At 44.4% G+C, this 21,490-nt stretch overlaps 1 protein-coding gene across 4 annotated transcripts in view; it reads left to right on the top strand.

The window, feature by feature from the left end:
- lrmda (leucine rich melanocyte differentiation associated) overlaps positions 1-21,490 on the top strand; it is a 1,080,961-nt gene that overhangs the window by 649,224 nt on the left and 410,247 nt on the right. The window contains exon 1 of one of the 4 annotated variants that reach the window (XM_038783195.1): positions 12,664-12,762. The exons of the other annotated variants lie outside the window; for them this stretch is intronic. Within the exon in view, the coding sequence (XP_038639123.1) occupies positions 12,731-12,762 (32 nt within the window). The 5' untranslated portion in view covers positions 12,664-12,730. Of the gene's footprint in view, positions 1-12,663; positions 12,763-21,490 lie in introns of those variants that run through there. 4 annotated transcript variants of the gene reach the window in all.

Below are 21,490 nucleotides of genomic sequence, written 5' to 3'. Positions count from 1 at the left end.
ACGGGGAGGATGTGCAAATCCGGGATCGAACCTGGGACCTCGGCATCGTGAGGCAGCAGTGCTACTCACCGCACCACCATGCTGCCCCGCGGTGGTCATTCCTACCACTACTGTCATGAACAGATGAGGCCAAGTATGCTTTTCCATTTGTTGGTTCCTTCACCACCTGCTGTCGACTCTGTCTATGTCTTGAAGAACTTGACCAGCTCTGACAGTAGTGTTGCTGCCGAGCCATTCTTGGACATTGAACTCTACCAGCAGGGGTTTTGCTTGCCCATGTTTGATCTGATTCCACGAATGGTCAATACGGTGACACAGTGGTTAGCACTGCTGTCTCACAGCACCAGGTACCTGGGTTCAATTCTGGCCTTGGGTCACTGTCTGTGCGGAGCTTACACGCTCTCCCTGTGTCTGTGTGCGTTTCTTCCAGATGCTCCAGGTTCCTCCCACAGTCCAAAAATGTGCAGGTTAGGTAGATTGACCATGTTAAATTGCCCCTTGGTGTCTCAAGGTTAGGTGCGGTTACAAGGATAGGGTGGAGGAGTGGTCCTAGCTAGGGTGCTCTTTCAGACTCGGTGCAGACGCGATGGGCTGAATGGCCTCCTTCTGCACTGTCTGGATTCTATGAATTCATGGCTTCTGGAGTCGATGTTGAAGGCTGTACAGCCATGTGCCGCCACCTCTGCTGGGTCTGTCCTGCTGGTGGGACAGGATGGTGGTTATGATATCTGTGTGGTAAGGTATGACTATGTCAGTCTGTTGCTTGACTAGTCTTTAAGACCCCCCCCCCCCTCCCCAATTTTGGCACAAGCCCCAGGGCACTTTGCAGGGTCAGTTTTGTTGTTGTTTCCGGTGCCTAGGTCAATGTTGGGTGGTACGTCCGGTTTCATTCTTTTTTGTAGGTTTTGACGCAGTTGGATACAATTACGTAGTTTGCTACGACATTTAAGGGTTGGCCACATTGCTTTGGGTCTGGAGTCACATGTAGGCCAGACTTTGGTGAACCAACTAAGTTTTTACAACAATTAACAAATCTGTCTAGATTTCTAATTCCATCTGCCATAGTGGGACTAGTACCTGGGTCCTCAAAGAGTCACCCAGCATCTCTGGATTACTGGTTCTGTGACAATACCTCTGTTCCATAGACCTTATCCAACATTTAGGCACATTCATGTCCAGTCATAACAATCCCAAAGGGGTACATGACCGCTCCGAAGATCATGATTGGTTTATCTCTTTTTCTCAAGCTCATAAAGTCCATGAGTTGTGATTCAGAGACCTGGGTGATGAAAATTGGTACTGATTGAAGGCACCTACACTTTAAAATGTGAAAAATATCCCATCCCTGTTTTCCTCTGCCCTCGCCCAAAATAGTGGATGCTGGATATAGGGATGGGGTTTCTGGATTTGGAAAACTGGTGCCAATTTGGCAAAGGCGTGGAGCCCTTGCGTCTTTACAAAGATTCAGGAAAATGTCTCCAAGCTGAATTAAAATTTCTTCATTATTGACTATATGTATAAGTAATGCAAAAAAAATTATATTCTTTTAATTGTCAGGATAAAACAATACTAAATAGATAGTGCTAACTGTTTAATTTAAGTCATTTTCTAAACAAATCTGCTGAAAAAGAGGACTGGTATCTGTTTACCTCAAGATATAGGTTAATACGGGCAGCGCGGTGGCGCAGTGGCTAGCATTGCTGCCTCACGGCGCCAAGGTCCCAGTTTCCATCCCGGCTCTGGGTCACTGTCCATGTAGAGTTTGCACATTCTCCCCGTGTTTGCGTGGGTTTCGCCCCCACAATCCAAAGATGTGCAGGGTAGGTGGATTGGCCACACGATATTGCCCCTTAATTGAAACAAAATACATGTAGGTTAATATTCATACAGGTTTAAAAATCCATTATTTCTTGGTCACCTTCTGGGCCATAACCCCAAATTGTCAAAACCTATTAAATAAATGGGCGTGATTTAATGTCCTTATTCCACCCCTCGTGAAAACCGTGACACTCAAAATGCCTTCCAAGATTTAACGAGATTGCTTGTGAGGTCGCTATTTATTCACCCTGCAACTAACAGACCTCGCCAGGGTGCCGTTTGGTGTACCTGAGACGGGGGAGGTGGTGTGGCGCGCCTCTGAGGCCACTTGATGGTCACTACAGAGGCCATAAATATCCTGTTAAATAGGAGTAGCAGTGCTGTGAAGCACCCCGCTAAACAGAATTCTGTTTTTGTCCCATTGAATTGCCCCAAATGTTTTTTAATCTCTCTCAATTCAATTTCTTTTTTTTTTTAATTTTTAATAAACAATTTTATTGAGGTAGTTTTTGGCTTTATAAACAGTTACAGACATCATCAGAAAGAAAGCAAAAAAGGCAAAAATGTGCAAACATCCACGTACTTTCAATACTTCCATCGTAACATATTGCACAAGCCCGCTCCCCTCCCACCGGTACTACCCGCCATATTTTCCCTCCTACTCTACTCTACCTCCCCCCACCCCCCTGCTGACGCTCACTCTCCCGTAAAGAAGTCAATAAATGGTTGCCACCTCCGGGTGAACCCCTGCACAGATCCCCTCAAGGCGAACTTAATTTTTTCCATTCCCAGGAAACTCGACATGTCCGCAAGCCACCACTCAGTCTTCGGGGGCTTCGAGTCCCTCCATGCCAATAATATTAGTCGCCGGGCTATCAGGGAAGCAAAGGCCAACACATCGGCCTCTTTCTCCCCCTGGACGCCCGGGTCTTCCGAAACCCCAGAAATTGCCACCCCTGGACTCATCACTACCCTTGTTTTTAGCACCTGGGACATGACCCCCGCAAATCCCTTCCAGTACCCCCTCAGCTTAGGGCATGCCCAAAACATGTGAACATGGTTCGCTGGTCCTCCCGCGCACTTAGCGCATTTGTCCTCTATCCCGAAAAATTTGCTCATCCGAGCCACCGTCATATGGGCCCGACCTTAAGTTGGATCAGCCCGAGCCTAGCACATGTCGCGGTCGAATTTACCCTACTCAGGGCCTCTGCCCACAGCCCATCCTCCATTTCCCCACCTAGCTCCTCCTCCCATTTAAGTTTCAGTTCCTCTGTCTGGGACCCTTCCTCCCTCATTTTTTAAAAAAAATTTAGATTACCCAATTATTTTTTCTATTAAAGGGCAATTTAGCGTGGCCAATCCACCTACTCTGCACATTTCTGGGTTGTGGGGGCGAAACCCACGCAGACACGGGGAGAATGTACAAACTCCACACGGTCAGTGACCCAAAGCCGGGATCGAACCTGGGACCTCAGCGCCGTGAGGCGGTTGTGCTAACCACTAAGCCACCGTGTTGCCCTCCCTTCCTCCCTCATGAGCACCTTACATATACCCGAGACTCTGTCCTCCCCTTCTTCCCTCCTAGAGACTATTCTGTCGAGGATCCCCATTGGCGGGAGGCGCGGGAAAGATGGGACCTGTCTACGAACAAAGTCCCGCAACTGTAGGTATCTAAAATCATTTCCCCTTACCAACCCAAATTTCTCCTCCAAGCTCCTCAAACTCGCGAAGCTCCCTTCCAGGAACATATCACCCACCCTTCCCGCCCCTGCTCGCCGCCATACTCGGAACCCCCCATCCATACTGCCGGGGGCAAACTGATGGTTGTCGCAGATTGGCGCCCAGACAGATGCCCCCATCTCCCGCACATGCCTCCTCCACTGGCCCCATATCCGCAGGGTCGCCACCACTACAGGGCTGGTGGTGTACTTGGCCGGCGGCAGCGGTAGAGGAGCCATGACCAGGGCTTCCAAGCTGGAGCCCCTGCACGAAGCCGCCTCCACCCGCTCCCAAATAGACCCCGTACCCACCATCCACTTCCTTATCATAGCGATGTTGGCCGCCCAGTAATAATTGACCAGACTCGGCAAAGCCAGCCCTCCCTCGCTGCGGTTCCTCTCCAACATCGCCTTCTTCACCCGCGGGGATTTTCCCGCCCAGACAAAGCTCATGATCAGCCCGTTAACTCTTTTGAAGAAGGACTGTGGGATAAAGATCGGAGGCACTGAAAAATAAACAAAAATCGAGGGAAGATTGTCATCTTTACCGTCTGCACCCTCCGTGCCAGCGACAGCGGGAGTGCATCCCATCTCCGAAACTCTCCCTTCATTTGCTCCACCACCCTGGCCAAATTTAACTTATGCAGCCTGCCCCAGTCTCATGCCACCTGGATTCCCAAATACCGGAAATTTTTCTCAACCAGCCTAAACGGTAGCCCTCTCAAAATGTTCTCCTGGCCCCTTGCCTGGACCACAAACATTTCACTCTTGACCGTATTTAATTTGTATCCTGAGAACTGGCCGAACTCCCTCAGCATTCCCAGTATAGTTCCCATCCCGGCCACTGGGTCCGACACGTACAGGAGCAGGTCGTCTGCATAAAGAGAAACCCTGTGTTCAACCCCGCCCCTCACCATCCCCTTCCAACCCTCTGCGGCTCTCAGCGCAATCGCCAGCGGCTCTATGGCCAGCGCAAACAGTAGCGGGGAGAGCGGGCAGCCCTGTCTGGTCCCTCGGTACAACCTAAAGTACTCCGACACTTCTCTGTTGGTCCTGACGCTGGCCCTCGGGGCCTGATATAATAATTTGATCCAATCCACCAATCCCTCCCCGAACGCAAACCGTCCGAGCACCTCCCATAGATAGTCCCACTCTACCCGGTCAAAGGCCTTCTCGGCGTCCATTGCCACCACTACCTCCACCTCTCTACCCGCCGGGGGCATCATTATCACATTGAGCAATCTCCTCAGATTGGCCGCCAGCTGCCTACCTTTCACGAACCCTGTTTGATCCTCCCTAATCACCTCCGGTACACAGTCCTCCATTCTACCCGCCAGTACCTTTGCCAGGAGCTTGGCGTCTACATTAATCAGGGAGATTGGCCTGTAGGACCCGCACGCCTCCGGGTCTTTACCCCGCTTCAATATCAGAGATATGGTGGCTTGTGACATTGTCGGCGGCAGGGTCCCTCTGTCCCTTGCCTCATTGAAAACCCTCGCCAAGACCGGGCCCACCAGCTCAGAGAACTTCCTATAAAACTCTACTGGGTATCCATCCGGCCCCGGGGACTTCTCCGACTGCATAGCCTTAAGGCCCCCCAATACCTCCTCTACTCTAATCGGGGCCCCCAGCTCTTCCACTCGTCCCCCACCAACTGTTGGGAATGTTAACCCGTCCAGAAACCTTTTCATCCTCTCCGGTTCTTCCGGCGGCTCCGAAGTATACAGCTTACGATAGAAGTCCCGGAATAACCTATTCAATTCTGCCGGGTCCTCCACTTTGCGCCCCCCCTCGTCCCTCACTCTACCTATTTCCCTGGCCGCCTCCCTCCTCCTGAGTTGCTGCGCTAACAGTCTGCTAGCCTTTTCCCCATGCTCGTACACCACTCCCCTCGCCTTCCTAAGCTGTCGTGGATAGTGCCCCCAGTTCCGCCTGTAGTCTCTGCCTCTTCCTGAGTAAAACCTCTCCCGGGGACTCCGCGTGCTCTTCATCTATCCGACCCATTTCCCTGACCAATCTATCCATCTCTGCCCGGTCTGCCTTGGCTCTGTGGGCCCCAATTGAAATCAGCTCCCCCCGCACTACTGCCTTTAGCGCCTCCCAAAGGTCGCCGCTGAGACCTCCCCCGTGTCATTCACCTGGAGGTAATTTTTTATACATTTCCGAAGCCTCTCGCAGATCCCCTCCTCCGACAGCAGTCCCACATCTAGCCTCCATTGCGGGTGTTGATAGCTCGCTCCCCCGAACTGCAGGTCCACCCAATGCGGGGCATGGTCTGAAATGGTAATTGCTGAGTATTCCGTGTTCTTTACCTCCCCCATACAGTCCCTGCTTAGTACAAAGAAATCTATCCTGCAATATACTTTATGGACGTGCGAGTAAAATGAGTAGCCCCTTCCTGTTGGCTGTCTATCTCTCCAGGGGTCCACTGCCCCCATTTGCTCCATAAACCCTTTCAGCTCCCTTGCCATTGCTGAGAGTCTACCCGTTCTGGGACACGACCGATCCAAAGTCGGGTCAAGGACCATGTTAAAGTCCTCTCCCATTATTAGCCTGCGAGAATCCAAGTCCGGGATCTTCCCCAGCACTCTTTTAATGAAGTCCACGTCATCCCAGTTCAGGGCATATATATTCACCAGCACCACTCTTCTCCCCTCCAGTCTGCCCCGTACCATCAGGTATCTGGCCCCCCCTGTCTGCGGATATGCCCTCTGCCTCAAATTGCACGCGCTTGTTGATCATGATTGCCACCCCTCTGGACTTCGAGTCCAAGTCCGAGTGGAAGACCTGGCTAATCCAGCCCTTCCTTAGCCTGGTCTGGTCTGACACTTTCAGATGTGTCTCCTGCAACATAATTACGTCCGCCCTCAGGGCCCGCAAGTGCGCGAACACCCGCGCCCTCTTAACCGGCCCATTCAGTCCCTTGACGTTCCAGGTGATCAGCCTGGTTGGGGGCACATCCCACCCCCCCCCCCCCCCCCCCCCCCCCACCCCGCCGGTCAGCCATAGCCTTTCTCGGGCCGGCCCCTGGCCCGTGCATTGCGCCATTCCTGGCCCGCCCTTTGGCTGCCTCCACCCTCTACCTCCTTTCCAGTGCCTATTTCAAGTCCCTCTCCCGTCAGCAGAACAACCCCCCCCCTCCCCTAACCCCGATACCCCCACCCCTGCCATCTGCTGGCTGTAACTTCCCCCCCCCCCATCTGACTCCCTTGACTAGCCAATCTGCTAGCCCGGTGACTCAACACTCCGGCGCCTTCCTGTCTCATTCCCATTGTTCCCTGTCCTCCTCCCCACCCATTGGGGCAAGCCGGCTCCAGTGTCTTCCGCGAGCTGCACAAAAAGCACAAACCAGCCCAAACAGGAAAAGAAAAACACAGAAAAAAGAGAAAAAGCACATAAATGTCCATGAACAAAGGAAAGAGTCTCAAATGTTCCGCTTGGCCCCTTTGGCCCAGCAAACCGTTGAGCAGCAGTCCAGACACATTCGGCGTTCCTTCCCACAGAAATCCTCGGGCCCTAACTCGCGTCCTTGGGGCCTCCTTTCGGGACCAGCCCCAGGTCCCTCACAAAATCCATCGCTTCTTCGGGCTCGGAGAAGTAGTGGTGTTGACCCTGGTGCGTGACCCATAGCCGAGCTGGGAACAGCAGACCAAACTTTACGTGCTTCTTGAACAGCACCTCCTTGACATTCTTAAAGGCTGCTCGCCGCCGAGCCACCACCTGGCTTAGGTCCTGATAAATGCGGAGAACACTGTTGTTCCACGTGCTGCTCCTGGCGCTCTTTGCCCACTGCAGCACCCGCTCCTTGTCCACGAACCTGTGGAACCTAATCACCATCGGGCGGGGGGGTCCGCCCGGCCGCCCCTGCCTCGCCTGCACTCTGTGTGCCCCCTCCAGCTCCAGCGGTCGCGGAAAGGCTTCGGCCCCCATCAGCTGCTTCAGCAGGTCTGCTACAAACGCTGCAGCATCAGCTCCCTCAGCCCCCTCCGGGAGGCCGACCATCCTCAGATTGTTCCTGCGGACTCTATTCTCCAGCTCCTCCACTCTGTCCAGCAGTCTTCTCTGCCGCTCTTTCAGGCCGTCAACTTCTAGCGCTGCAACCGTTTGCGCATTCGCCTGCTCCTCCACCGCCTCTCCCAGCTCCTTAACTTTAACATCCTGGGCGTCCAGCCTCTGGTCTAGCTGATCCACCACTTTCTGGATTGGGTCCAAGCTGTCCCGCTTCAGCGCTTCAAAACTGGACTTCATTACCTGGAGCATGTTATCCAGCGCCAGCTGGATTGCTGAGTCCGGGGTCCGTGTGTCCGCCATCTTAGGTCCCAGTTAATTTTCTTCAGGTCCTTGTCTCTGTCCCTTTTTCTCCTTCTTCTTCTGCCTTCTGGAATCCCGCTGTTCCATGTGCCGCAGCCCGCTCCTCAGCACCTTCGCTGCCGCCTTCCTTCGCCCAGCTCCTTAAATTTTACCTCCTGGGCATCTGAAGTGGGTCCAAGCTGTCCCTCCTCAGCAACTCCAAACTTTTTTTCCTTGTCCTGGAGGAAGGAAGGTCCGTGGGTCCGCCATCTTACCCTTCAGGTCAGTTTCCTCCTTGCCTCCGTCTCTCTCTTTCTCTTTCTTCCTCTACCTGCTGGCCTCCCACGATTCCATCCGCTGCAGCCCGCTCTCCTCTTCTTTCACGGCAGCCTTTTTGCCGCCCCCGTGGTCCCGCTATCGCGGGGAATCAGCTGCTAAGCCCCGCCGGAGTGAGAGCCCGCCGAATGTGCGGCTCACTCGAACATCGCCGCCACCGGAAGCCTCTCAATTCAATTTCTGATAATCAATACTCTGACATGCTGAATTATTCTCCACATAATGTTTTAGGTATTTTTTTAAAAATAAATAAATATATAATTACTTTCTTCAATGCATGCAATCTTAACTTTGCTTGTTCTGCAACCTATACTGTTGCATTCCAATTGTGGTGAATAGAGTACTCTGCGTCAATCACTTTAGGAACTCTCATTGTAAGACAGCAATAGGTGAAAAAATATTTAAATAGGCTGTTTTGAATAGCTTTAGGTTTTGGGGATATTCAAGGCTGCAATCTAAATAAAATTAAAAAAATAAATGTTCCTTAAAAAAATATTTTAATTCTCCTTTTTCCCAATTTCTCCCAAATTTACACCCAACAATAAACAATAATCGGTACAAATGCAATGCCAATCCCCATATCCATAACAACAATCCTATTCTTCCACCAAACCCCCCAAACATTAGCCCGCATGTTGACATAAACAAATGACAAAAAGGAATCAGGAATCACCACTAACACATACAGTTCCTCCCCCCCCCAACCCTCCCAGCACCCCCCCCCCTCCCCAATGCTCGATGTAATCCAATACTCAAAATGCATAATGAATAACGCCCCACGAATTGTAAAACCCCTCCGTCCTTCCCCTTAGTTCAAATTTGACCTTCTCAAGCATTAAGAATTCCAGCAGGTCCCCCTGCCACGCCAGGGCACAGGGTGGAGAGTTTGATCCCCACCTTAACAGGATCCGGTTCGGGCAATCAACGAGGCGAAGGCTACAATATCTGCCTCCGCGCCCGTTTCCAACCCCGGCTGGTCCGACACAATTACTGATAAGTTATTCATTGGTAACCAGATCTAAATGTGGTGTCACACTGTTGATCCAATGGTGATCCAGATTTCCTCACCAGTAGCTGTAGATTTGGCAGGGAAGTCTGATTAATTCAAAATTTGTAGTGATTGAAATTTAATGTGCAGAATTCTAAAGTGGTACTATCATCCTGAGAAAAGTATTTGGGTTATATGTCTTGGTTTGTTTGCAAATATGGCACATTGATATTAAATAAATTGAAACTCATTCATGCATGTCACAAAAAAAACACACAGCTTTTTCTGTGTCTGTCTCCTTCCACTGCAAAGTATGTAAGTTGTATTTTGAATTTACTTAAACGTCACACCAATGATGATGCATACAGAAGCATTTTTAAATGTATTTATTATCCATATCCTAAATCAATGTTATTATTAAATCACACAAGATAACACTTCATACTTTTACATTAATAAAGTTATATTACATATGCATACGATGATTATTGGAGTCTAATGAGAAACCAGCCAGGAGCTACATATTCAAATTGGTGCAATGTATGATGGATCATATTACTGCTGATCAATGCCTTCACTCAGTATCTGCCAAGAACAGTTCATAATATTGTCAGGGTAACTTCCAGTTCTAGCTTTAAAGTACTGTAAATAGTCTAAACAAACATTGTTGTTTTGATCTGTCCATTTTGTGGAATCTGCCATTTAGCTTAGCAGTCTGATCTTAAATAATTATTTGTTCCACAGCATATGTCAAATAGGTCGTTTTGTAAGTACCAGTTCATGAGTGTTCTTCACTGGTGTAGTGTTGGATGTTGGCAATACATCCCGCGCTATTAGAATAAAACTCAAAGTGATGGCTAATTTGGATGGCTTGCTGGCGGTTTAGCCTCCATGGATCAATAGTTTTGTGAACGTTCTCCAATGGCTGATGTGGTCTGTAATACTGTGGCACAGTATTCTGGTTCTTTAGCAAAAGTTGTGCTGCCATCCATTTTCCAAGTATTTTGGCACACTTTATTTAATTTCCGCTTTTCAGACTTGCTGCTAATGAAGATATTATGACTTTGCAATGTATGCAGTAGGGTGGACCAACATATTTTAAAGCATGATTCTTGATGTAAGTTTGAAGGATCATGTCTTCCCTTGTTGCTCTGCATGTATATGTGCCTTCCTGTTATTTTGAGTGATGGATTGTCTTAATGACACAAAAGTGAAAGGACCTGTCTCAAAGATTTAAAAGAAATTGTCACAGAAAAAAACAAAATTCACTTAACCATACCAGACTAACTACCCAAAATATAATTTAGAAATTTGTACTCATCATGAAAAACCTTACACATACATAATTTAAATTGCAATCTATGCCTCAGTCATTAGATTGATAAATCTTTCAAATGTTAAAATTGGTAACCTCAATATCTCTTTGATCTCTTTAGTTCTATTTTAACTTTATTCTCAAGTTCTCCTTTAGCCCAGTGCTACCTTCTACTGCCCTGTTCCTCCTTCAGCCAGAAAGATTGAATGGTCAGGCTTTAAAAATTATCCACAAATGTTAGATATACACAATCCTCAGCTTGATTAAGAACAAGCAAAACTTTATAAGGGGAAGTGAGTTTTGAACTCCGTAAATGGGATTCAAACATAAAATCCTCCTTTTGGAAAACTGGTGCAGTGTTAGCAATTTAATCGCATGCCCAATCCTGTGTGCTGACATTTTAAAACATATTTATGATTTTTGAATATCTTTGATATCAGACAATGCACAATATTGAAAATTAACAAAGTACACCTTATTTCATTAGTTGGATAGGCTGAAATAAAATATGTAGCTTAATTAAGGTGTTTTAGCTGCATTGGAGATGAAGTACGAGTTATGCTGGTGTATTTGCATATCACATCTTCACAGTACAGAACGTTGACCATAGTTCAGTTTCTCCTGAACCATTAGCTTCTGAACTTGCAGTCTCTTTTAATCAACTGAAAGTCCTCCATATACAAGGACACATAAAATTTATTGCTGGCCAAAGATGGATGGCAAAAACAGTATGCATAAATAAAATAAAAGATGAACAATGATTGTGCTGTTGAAGACCTGGCTGAATAAGTATGTCAGGTACTGATTGGAAGAATGATAAATGGACTGGCCTAACAAAGGATTGACTGCTTGAAAAGACAGGGCTTTTTAATGGATGGAAGGAGAGGAGGCCTCATTTAAAAAGGAAGGGCTGTTTTCAGCAGAGATATGACAAAAGGAAGCAGACAACCATTGATTTATGTTCGAGAATGACAGTTGAAAAATTCAACAATAATCATGACAAATGAGAAGAGATGCGGCCAGAAAAAAATGCCAATACTTGGAGCCTGAAAAGAAATGCCAAGGTCACAAAACGAGGTCCCTGAACTGCTGTTTTAGACACTCTAATGGAACTATTGGAAAAGAAGGGGACAGGTTAAAATAGATGATTTGGAGAAAAGGGTTGAAGGTTATGGTATTTTCGTTTTTTTTCCTAACCCAAGGTATAAATAAAATCTTGATCAGAAATGTTACTGAATGCGAAGGACAAACTGACCATTAAAAGAAAATAATTTTCACTCACCACCACCACCTCCTCCCCACCTTCATATTTGGACAGGGATAATCTTTAAAAGCAGTAATTACACTGTTTTTCATCAGAATATTATGCGTCTGCATCTAATCCGGGAAGAAACTGATTTAAAAAGGGAAAAATGATTAAATTGCATATTCTTCTACTTTGGCAAAGAAGATGAAGCATAAAATCTCCAATTAAGATGCTTTCGCTGACCTTACAGATTGCAAGAAACAACAAGGACTGAAATAGCTAGGTAGATCAATCTCTTCTATTTCAGATAAACTGTGATCTGTAATGGCTCCTCACAACTCCACTTACACCTGGGGCTGCAGTCAGGCATTAAGGGAGCACAGCCTCTTCAGATGAAGCATTTTCTAATCAGCTTTATCACTCATATCTGAATTTATCTTATTTGAAGAAAATGCCAATATATTAGCAGGCTTGTATGATACACAAGGTGACCCTACCAACTTAATGACATAATACATTATCCTTAATGAAGTCAATATCTTGTCTTTTAGCTGTCTGTCTATTGGGGCGATTAATTGCAGTGTCATTAAAGTTAGCTCTCTTTTCATTTGAGCTTGACAAGTCGCATAAAACTAATGTTCTTAGTTATCAGCCAGTGGAATAGGATGTGGGATGGAAGAAATTGTAGGAAATGCAAGGGGGATTGGCACGGCTTACTTGAGAGGTTTCTGTGCAGTGACAGATTATAATGGCTCTTGCATTGTTTGTGTTTAGTGTTGCAGAGTCTCTCCAATATCCCCTTGTCTTCCCCCTACATTTGAAACTGTGAGATGGGAAGGTTGTAATTTACAGTGTGTTATCTTTGTCTATAGCTCCAAGATGATATGAAGTAAATCAAGGTACGAGTAATGAAAGACTGAAAATTTATTCCTTGAAGCACAGTTTTAAGTGTAGTATCTGTTATAGTGGCACTGCCTGAAGACCCTGAAATGAGACTGGATGAAGGGAAATAAAGAAGCATGGGAGTTCATGTTAATGCTGTTTGTCTGTGGTTAGTAATTGGGTTTCTCTGATGAGTTACGTGAAGACAAAGTGTGCATCCTAGCAAGTATTGTAAATCTTACATTGTTGGAACAAGAGCAATCCTTACAAATATTGATCCACTTCTGCACCAGAGGCAAGAAAAGCAGTGTGTTGCTGAATTGGTGTTGAATCAGTGTCGCAAATTACCAACGTGAAGATAGAACTCTACCATTTTAATTTTTAAGTAATATTGATCATTAAAATATATGCTGGGTTAACCATATATTAAACACACTGTTATTTTGCATCAAAAATAAATAGAAATATTGGTACTTGCTCTTAAAAAATATAATCCTGAAATGTTTCTTTATTTTACAACATTTTATTTATATGAATAGAGGCATTATTGTATTTGCTTCGTGTTAAAAGTCATGTGAAATTAGATTTATAGAATGTGGCAAATTAGGACATTTTGGTTTTATTTTATTTGAAAAAAAAATGAAATGAAAATCGCTTATTGTCATGAGTAGACTTCAATGAAGTTGCTGTGAAAACCCCTAGTCGCCACGTTCCGGCGCCTGTTTGGGGAGGCTGTTACGGGTATCGAACCGTGCTGCTGGCCTGCCTTGGTCTGCTTTCAAAGCCAGAAATTTAGCCCAGTGTGCTATTTATGCTATTATTGGGATTCTAATTTTTATTTTGTTTTAAGGCTTCCGTCTTATCAATATTTTTAGTAATGCGCATGGTAGAAATCATGATTAGGACTTATTTGAGAAACAGAAATTTATGGTTTACTGAAATCAAAATTATATTCATGTGGTGGAAAGATCAAGAGACTAAAAGTATAATAAAGTACATTAGTAGGGTTATTACTGATATTTAAGAGGTAGATAAGCATGTGGTGTGCTTCTTCACCATACAAATGGTAATTTTAGGTTTCATTGATCCTGAGTAGGGTAGATGCTATGCAACTGGTATTAGTATTTCCTGATTAGGTTCCAAAAGTTGCTTGAACACTGGATGCTTGTGGATGCTTGCTGTGCACTCTCATGAAGTGATGTGCTAACATTTGCTGTCTAGTTTCACACTTGGAAGAGCGGCAATTTGTGTAATACATGTGGAACTAAATATGAGTATGAGCTTTGGTTTGAAATTCATATATAAGATAATCTTTGTGGTCATCAAAGTGCAGGGGATCTGAACACTTGCAGTTCTGTCACCGAGTGTTGGAGTAATGCACTCCCAAGCCAGGTATTCGACAGTCAGTTGCATAATAATGCTCCGTATACTCTGATCCAATTGTCGTGTTAAACACACTGAGATAACAGAGCTGCAACTAGATCCAGCTCTAACTGAAATATACTCCAGACCTTGAAATTAGTTCAATTTGATTTATTGAACCTGTCACACAGTTAGCTCAGTTCTCTGTGAGTCGACTCTCTGCTAACCCAAGTGTGATTACTCTGACTGAACCAGACTAGCTCTTAGCCACGTGCTGTAGGTGTTACGTGATATATACACTTGACTTACTCTGTAGATGTCCCTAGTGGAAAGAGGTGGAGTGTGAGTGCCTCGTGCCTTTTATAGTGGGAAACCACCCCAAGTGCCTGCTGATTGGTTATGTCCTGTTCTCTGTGTTCATTCGCTGCCTGTCTGTATCTCATTATGTGCATGTCTGCATATCATGACATCTCCCCTTTTGAAATGTTTTTCTGTCGCATATGTGAAAGTATTTACATGTTTCGGCCGAAAAACTAACTTATTTACATAGAATGGCAGATGGGAACATATGTACATGTGAAACCATGTGTCTAATGTGTGAAAACAGAACATAGCAAAAAAAACAAATGTTCATAAGTCCAGTCTCTGGGGCTTGCGTCTGATCCTGGTCGACCACCGGAGAGGTGGTGGTGGGGACGACGGTGCCTTGATAAGCGGGATTGAAGCCAGACTGGTGGTGCAGACCTGAACGAGGCTGCATAGTGTCCAGGCTTTCCGCAATTTAAACATCACCTGCCTCTTCCAGGGCAGTGTTTCTTTAAGTGGGCGATGCTGCAGTTCGGGCACGTCATGACGTCGTTACGCTCCATGCATCATCGCACATGCGCAATGCGGTCAGCAGTTGTTCGCACCTGCGCAGTGTGGTGATCAGCTGTTTCGTTATCCCATTCACATTGCGTATGCGTGGGGCTCCTGGAAGAGCGCACAAAATGGCTGCTTTCATCAATGTTGAGGCGCTGCATCCAGCCGATGGCCTGTGCACTCTCTGCCTCGTGGGAGGCAAGTTTCTCATTTTCAGCCGATTTGTATTAGGAATATCGATTTTTGGCGTGCTCATGCACTGTACATGTTTCAATCACGACTGACAGGGTCATATGCTTGATTTCACCTGAGGAAGGAGCAGTGCTCCGAAAGCTAGTGTTTGAAACAAACCTGTTGGATTTTAACCTGGTGTTGTAAGACTTCATACTGTACTTGATTTTTAAAAGCTGCTCTCTCAGAGGATCAGACTGAACTTCAAAAACAATTTGGTCTCTGATCATGGAGTCAGCAATATCACCAAAGTTGCAGGACAGCGCTAATAGACTGATTAGTTAAGAAGGAGTTGAAAGATTCATCTTTACCTTGTAGGCGTTGTTGGAATATATAGCGCTCGAAGATTTCATTGGTGTCCACTTCACAATGACTATTAAACTTGTCTAGGATGGTCTGAAACTTTGTCTTGTCCTGGCCTTCGGTGAAGTTAAACGAGTTGAAGAGTTGGATGGCTTGATCCCCAGCAGTTGAGAGGAGAAGCGTGATCTTCTTTGTATCAGATGCACCCTCGAGGTCTGAAGTTTTGATGTACAACAAAAACCTTTGCTTGAAAGTCCGCCTGTTGGCACTGAGATGGCCGGAGGACTGAAGCTGTTGAGTAGCCTGGATCTTCTCCATGGTGCCGGGATACATTTGCTGGTCGTCATGGAATAGATGGAGGTAGACCACCTTGGGATAGCAGCCTTCTGGTACCATGTCGTATTAAGCACACTTAACATGCTGCAACTGGATGCAGCTATAACTGAAATATACTCCAGACCTTGAAGATAGTTCAAGTTGATTTATTGAACCTGTCACACAGTTAGTTCAATTCTCTGTGAGTTCGACTCTCTGCTAACCTAAGTGTGGTTACTCTGTCTGACTGAACCAGACTAGCTCTTGGCCACATGCTGTAGGTGTTATGTGATTGATACACCTGACTCACTCTGTAGATGTCCCTAGTGGAAAGAGGCAGAGTGTGAGTGCCTTGTGCCTTTTATAGTGGGAAACCACCCCCAAGTGTTCTGCCTCCTGATTGGTTATGTCCTGTTCTCTGTGTTTATTCGCTGCCTCTCTGTATCTCATTATGTGCATGTATGCATATCATGACACCAATAATATGTCATAACCCCAATATCAAAAGTACATTTCTCTATACCAGGCCCTCTGTTTCACACTGAGTGCTGTAATCTTTTCAGAACATAAAGAATGATGTTCGCAACCACTGGGGATTGCCTTAAATCTGGCACAAGTCATTCGTGCAATGGTCTTCCAAAAATAACAAACTTGAATCACATCAAGTTCCAGGATGGTCAAAGTATATTAATCCACTGAGCTCTTCATCCTTAAATTCCTGATCTTAATGCACAAAAATTGACTTTTTTTCCTAAAGAAGCACCACACAAGAAGATGTAGTAAGATATAGTTGACCATAATATTCTACTCTATTAAGCTTGCTTGTTTCCAATTATAAAAATGGTGAAAATATGTTCGATGAAACAAACCCAACTCACTATTGTGATTGTAAAAATTTGAGGAAGATTTTTGGAAAGTGGACCAAATTGCATTGCACTTGGCATATAATATGCAAATATTATAAAGCACATTTTGTAAAGGTTCTGAAATGTCTTTAGCCTTATGGAATTATTGCAGCAAAGTCTACATTTGTGAAGGCAGGAAATGTTCAGAAGTAGAAGGAGGTGTCTCTATGATGTGCCATATGTGAGTTTGGAAACTCAAGCAGATGAGAATGAATAATTCCCACAAGCAGAAATTAGTGCTTTCCCAAATGTTTCTTTGAAAACAGTGAGCTTAAAAATTGAGATCTTTTGTCCCACTTGTCACATATACATTTTGATTTGAACCATGCTATCAAAGACGGGGATCAAATGGAATCCTGAACCTTGTACTTTAGAAATTATCACTTCTAAGTGATATAAATGGGAAGAAAGGTGGAATATTGAGGGAGCATAACATGAATTTAGACACTGGCATATTTTTCATTGTGAAAAGTAAAATCACCTTTAATATCCAACAGGCAAGAAGATGCTGCAAAGGAAATCTTAGAAAACAAAAAAATACAGGACTGCAATTGCTTACAAATTTATTTTTCGAGAGGTGAACTGATCAGCTCTATTGGAACCAATGCAAATGACTTGTGACCCAAAATCAATGGTTAAGATTGCATGAAACCTTTCGCAAAAAGGGCTACTTTTTCCAAACTGGACCTGATTATTTAAAAGCTGGGACGTTTTAGATACTGTAGGGAAAAATGTTTCACATGCTGCAGTCATTAAATTACGATGTCCGGATGTGTACTTTGACCGTTTCAGCATTTGTTTGAACCATCCCATGGTAGCACAGGATTTCCATAGTATTTATAAGGGGCTGTTGATATTGAAGTATAACAAAAGCTTGAAGTTTTCATTCCACACTTTACAAAGAGCGAGATCTGGGTGAGATCTACCAGCTGTTCCCGCCGACAGGATCTTCCAATCCTGCTGATGGCACTCCCTGGCCGTGGGTTTCCCGGCGGCGTGGGGTGGATTCAGTGGGAAATCCCATTGACAGCACTGGGACCGGAAGACCCTGCCGCCACTGAGAAACATGCCATGGGGAGGCCAGAGAGCCTCACCCATAATAAAATGCCATTAAGTTGCTTACAGAGATGAAATTAGATATCAGGTAGTGGTGGGAGGAGAATTGGGAGCAAGACCAAAGAGGGGAAGGGACATTTAAGAAGTTAATAGCGGATGGGGGGTGAATGTAAAGAAAAATAGTGTTAGGACAGGAGAGGACATGTATTGGAGGTTGCAAAGATAGGGAGGAATGAGGCCATGAAGAACTTCTAGAAAAGGACAACGATATTGAACTCTGTTTTTTTAAGAAATGGAAAACATTAGATAATATGGGATGAAGGCTTTTGGCAGGTCAATATTCAGGTGTTGGAGTTTTGAAAAAGTTGTAGTTTATGCAAGTAGGAATCCAACAGTTTGCAAGGGGAATCTTGGATTAGTTGGGTCGGCAGGTGGCAAAATTATTGGAATGAATGTTACAGCAGCGATGGCTGTGTGGCTGGGGAAAGGCAGGTGATATTGCAGTGGTAGAAATCGATAGGGCAAGCTGTGACAGAGTTCTATCCTCTTTGAGGGTCAAACAGGATCTGAGTTTACATACTTTTGTACAACCTGAGTGTGCAATCCAGGAGAATATGGTATCGGATTAGGATGCAGCCCAAATAGAATGTCACTGGCTTTTGCTGATGGGCTGTAGAAAATTCTTCGCCAGCCACAATTTCTATAGAGCGCTGATGGAAGGATAGAACTGACTGCAAACAAATAGGTACAGATCCCATCATCACAGATGCCAGAAATGGATTAAACTTTAGGCCACAAAATGGATGACTGTTATTGGGAGAAGAAGCCTTCAAACGAGGTAAGCAGATTATGTGATGTTAGCTGGAAAGTAAATTCAGGTGAAGGATAGCACCATGCAACTGACTCGCTGTCAAATGTTACCATAGATCAAGGGGGAAAAGTGGGGTATATCATACATTCGTTGTAATCACAAAGGATATTTCAGCAAGGACAGTCTTGATGCTGTGACAACGTGGGAACCATACTAAACAGTTGCAAACTGAATGTTGGGTGGCAATAGCAGAGTCAAGGTTCTTAGACAGGATCAGGAAATTGGAATTAAGCCACTGGTCGAGGGGTGAGTTTGTTTTTTTGAGCACGAGAATTATGTTATGAAAAATGGAGGAACAGAGAGTGAGGAAATAGAACCACTGAGGGACCTAGGCCGATGCCTGGTAAGGAAATGCATTGTCGGAAGTAAGGTTTAACTGCATAGGAGGTGGATCATGTAGATGGTTTGAACTTGAAGTTAGGGAGTGATATGGAGTTAGTGGATAGTAGGGGAGGAGTTGAGAGAGAAGGCGGAGGCAACGGTTGTTGAATGAATAACCGTTCTCCTTTGAAGCAAAAGAATTAATGCTTTTCATACTTGACATTATAAATAATGATAAAGGAGAGAAGAATGGGTAATTTGTTGTCAGTAATAGCAAGCTGGGATTTTCGATAAGTTGGTGATAACTTTGGAGTAGTTGGAGCATTTGACCACACAGGTGATGGCAGATAATTTGCTAGTGATTCAGCCAGATCAAGTGGTGAACAGCCACCTTAGGTGCATACAAGCCTTCAGCACTTTTGAACACTAATTGAACTTAACATTGCCAGACAATTCCTGTGGTATTCCCATTTAACGTTCTTATTTTATATCATTTGTAACTTTAGGTGAATATTTGCACTTCGCAGTATGAGATATATAATTGTTTAAGTAGCTTAAGATTTATTTGAACACAAAATACTATGGATCTGGAAATCTGAAATAAATACAGAAAATGCTAGTGAGGCAGCCTTTGTGAAGTGAGAACAAGGGGTGGATTCTTCTGCCCCGCCCGCAGCACGATCACTGGCAAGATGCGGAAAATGGAAAAGACCATTGACCTCGGGCGGAATGCTGTGGTTGCCAGGCGGCACGGCTGGAGAATCCCGTTCCGAGTGTATGTCTCAAATCTAATTTGGGTGTCCAAAGGCCCTTGGGTATTAGATGCAGTTGCTAACTCAGGTTGGACATATTCCTGCAAATTTCAGCACATGACCTCCAACCACTTCAGCCCCATTTTCTTGCCATTGGTTGTCTGGCATGTCCATCATCATGATGGTCCACGTTTTCATGCTGATTGGAAAGTGAACAAACTCTTTGTTACCCAATTGGATGACTTTTAAAAATAAATTTAGTACCCAATTATTTTTTCTCCAATTAAGGGGCAATTTAGTGTGGCCAATTCACCTAACCTGCACAGGGTGAAACCTACGCAGACACAGGGAGAATGTGCAAACTCCACACGGACAGTGACCCAGAGCCAGGATTCAAACCCGGGTCCTCAGCACCGCACTCCCAGTGCTAACCGCAATTGGATGATTCTTGACTGTTAATCATATGACCTTTTCCCTAGCCATCTCTAACGAATAAAAGGAAGTTCAAAGAACATTTTTAAAACGCAAGGAATTTCTCTCCAATTGTTTACAGCATTATCCTGGCAATTAATCTTTAATTCCTGTTAACTCCTGAACAATCTTGGAGGGCATGGCAAGCTTAGATGCAGAGTAAAAGAGGATTTGTCACACCCAAATAAAAGCAATTCCTTGAGCATCAGTTTGAAATTTCTCTATTTTTCCAATTGTTTTGACCTCTGATTGAGCAGTAACGTTTTCTAAAATGTTGTTACATTGAAATTTCACATTCCATATAGTGATTTTTAACATTACCTTCAGAGTTTGTGTACATGCTGAGATTAGCTTCACAGCTTGTAAGTTATTTTAAGGGCATTCTCCCAATGTTATATATGACTGTGTTTTTGCAAGTGACCTTTGTACTAAATTATTTTTCTAAGCTTTAAGCTACCTATAATGTGACTACAGGTCTCATTTTCTCATAGCAATTAATTCTTAGTTCATATAGAAAATGTCAGAAATCAATGAATGTATGTCTTTCAATTATATTTTGAAGGAGACAAAATGTTCCAGAGAAAATTAGCATAGTTTGATATCAAAATATACCAGCTACATAAGGTTTATTAAAATTCCGACTAAACATAAATAACAAATCAGAAAATCCTGACTACCAGTCAGCCATTGGCATGTTAAACTTAGCCAGAAGCTCAACTTTTGTTTCTTCACCTATAATAAACATGTGCATTAAGCAAAAACCCAATTTCACCATTGTTATTCCTGAATGAAACATCGTATTCTCTAAAAGTTTTACAAGTGATTGAGTTACGAATAAACACATATGTTAGTAAAATTCAGGGACAACTTATTGGCATTTTGTTTGAAAATATATCATCTTTGGAAACAAAGATCAATTCCATTTCATTTAAAGTACTGTAATTTAAAAGGAAGCGATACATTGTTTTCACACTGACTTTGATTTAGATTTGGCAAATGTATTGTTCCTTCCTTTTCTGTCTGTCAGGAAAGAAGACAGACTGGGACAGAACTAAAGAGACCATTGGCAGGAGATTAAACAGCCTACTGCAAATTCGATTAATACTCCATATTTTGTCCCAGTGCTTCCCTTGTATGATGTGCAGTATTGGATTTATTTTAAAGCAAGAACATTGTCTGTTTGAAATGATGGGACCAGGCAGTATGTATTTCTCTGTCAGGGATGTTGGCTGGTTTGCCAATTTTATTTCTATCAGATGATACTAATGTCCAGTTTATCATCGAGCCTTGCAGACTATCATGAAATTCTTTTCCCTGATGTTTGACAAGAAGATAATTGCTGATGGCTAACAGGGCCATTTGGAATCTGTGTCCGAGATGCAATTGAGTCTGGATTAAAGTAGAACAGGAACTGCACATTAATTTTGTCACCTCGATAGCTTCAGATTT

This window comes from Scyliorhinus canicula, chromosome 22, assembly GCF_902713615.1.
Source record: "Scyliorhinus canicula chromosome 22, sScyCan1.1, whole genome shotgun sequence".
Lineage (NCBI taxonomy): Eukaryota > Metazoa > Chordata > Chondrichthyes > Carcharhiniformes > Scyliorhinidae > Scyliorhinus > Scyliorhinus canicula.
This window is presented reverse-complemented; position numbering and strand designations above follow the sequence as displayed.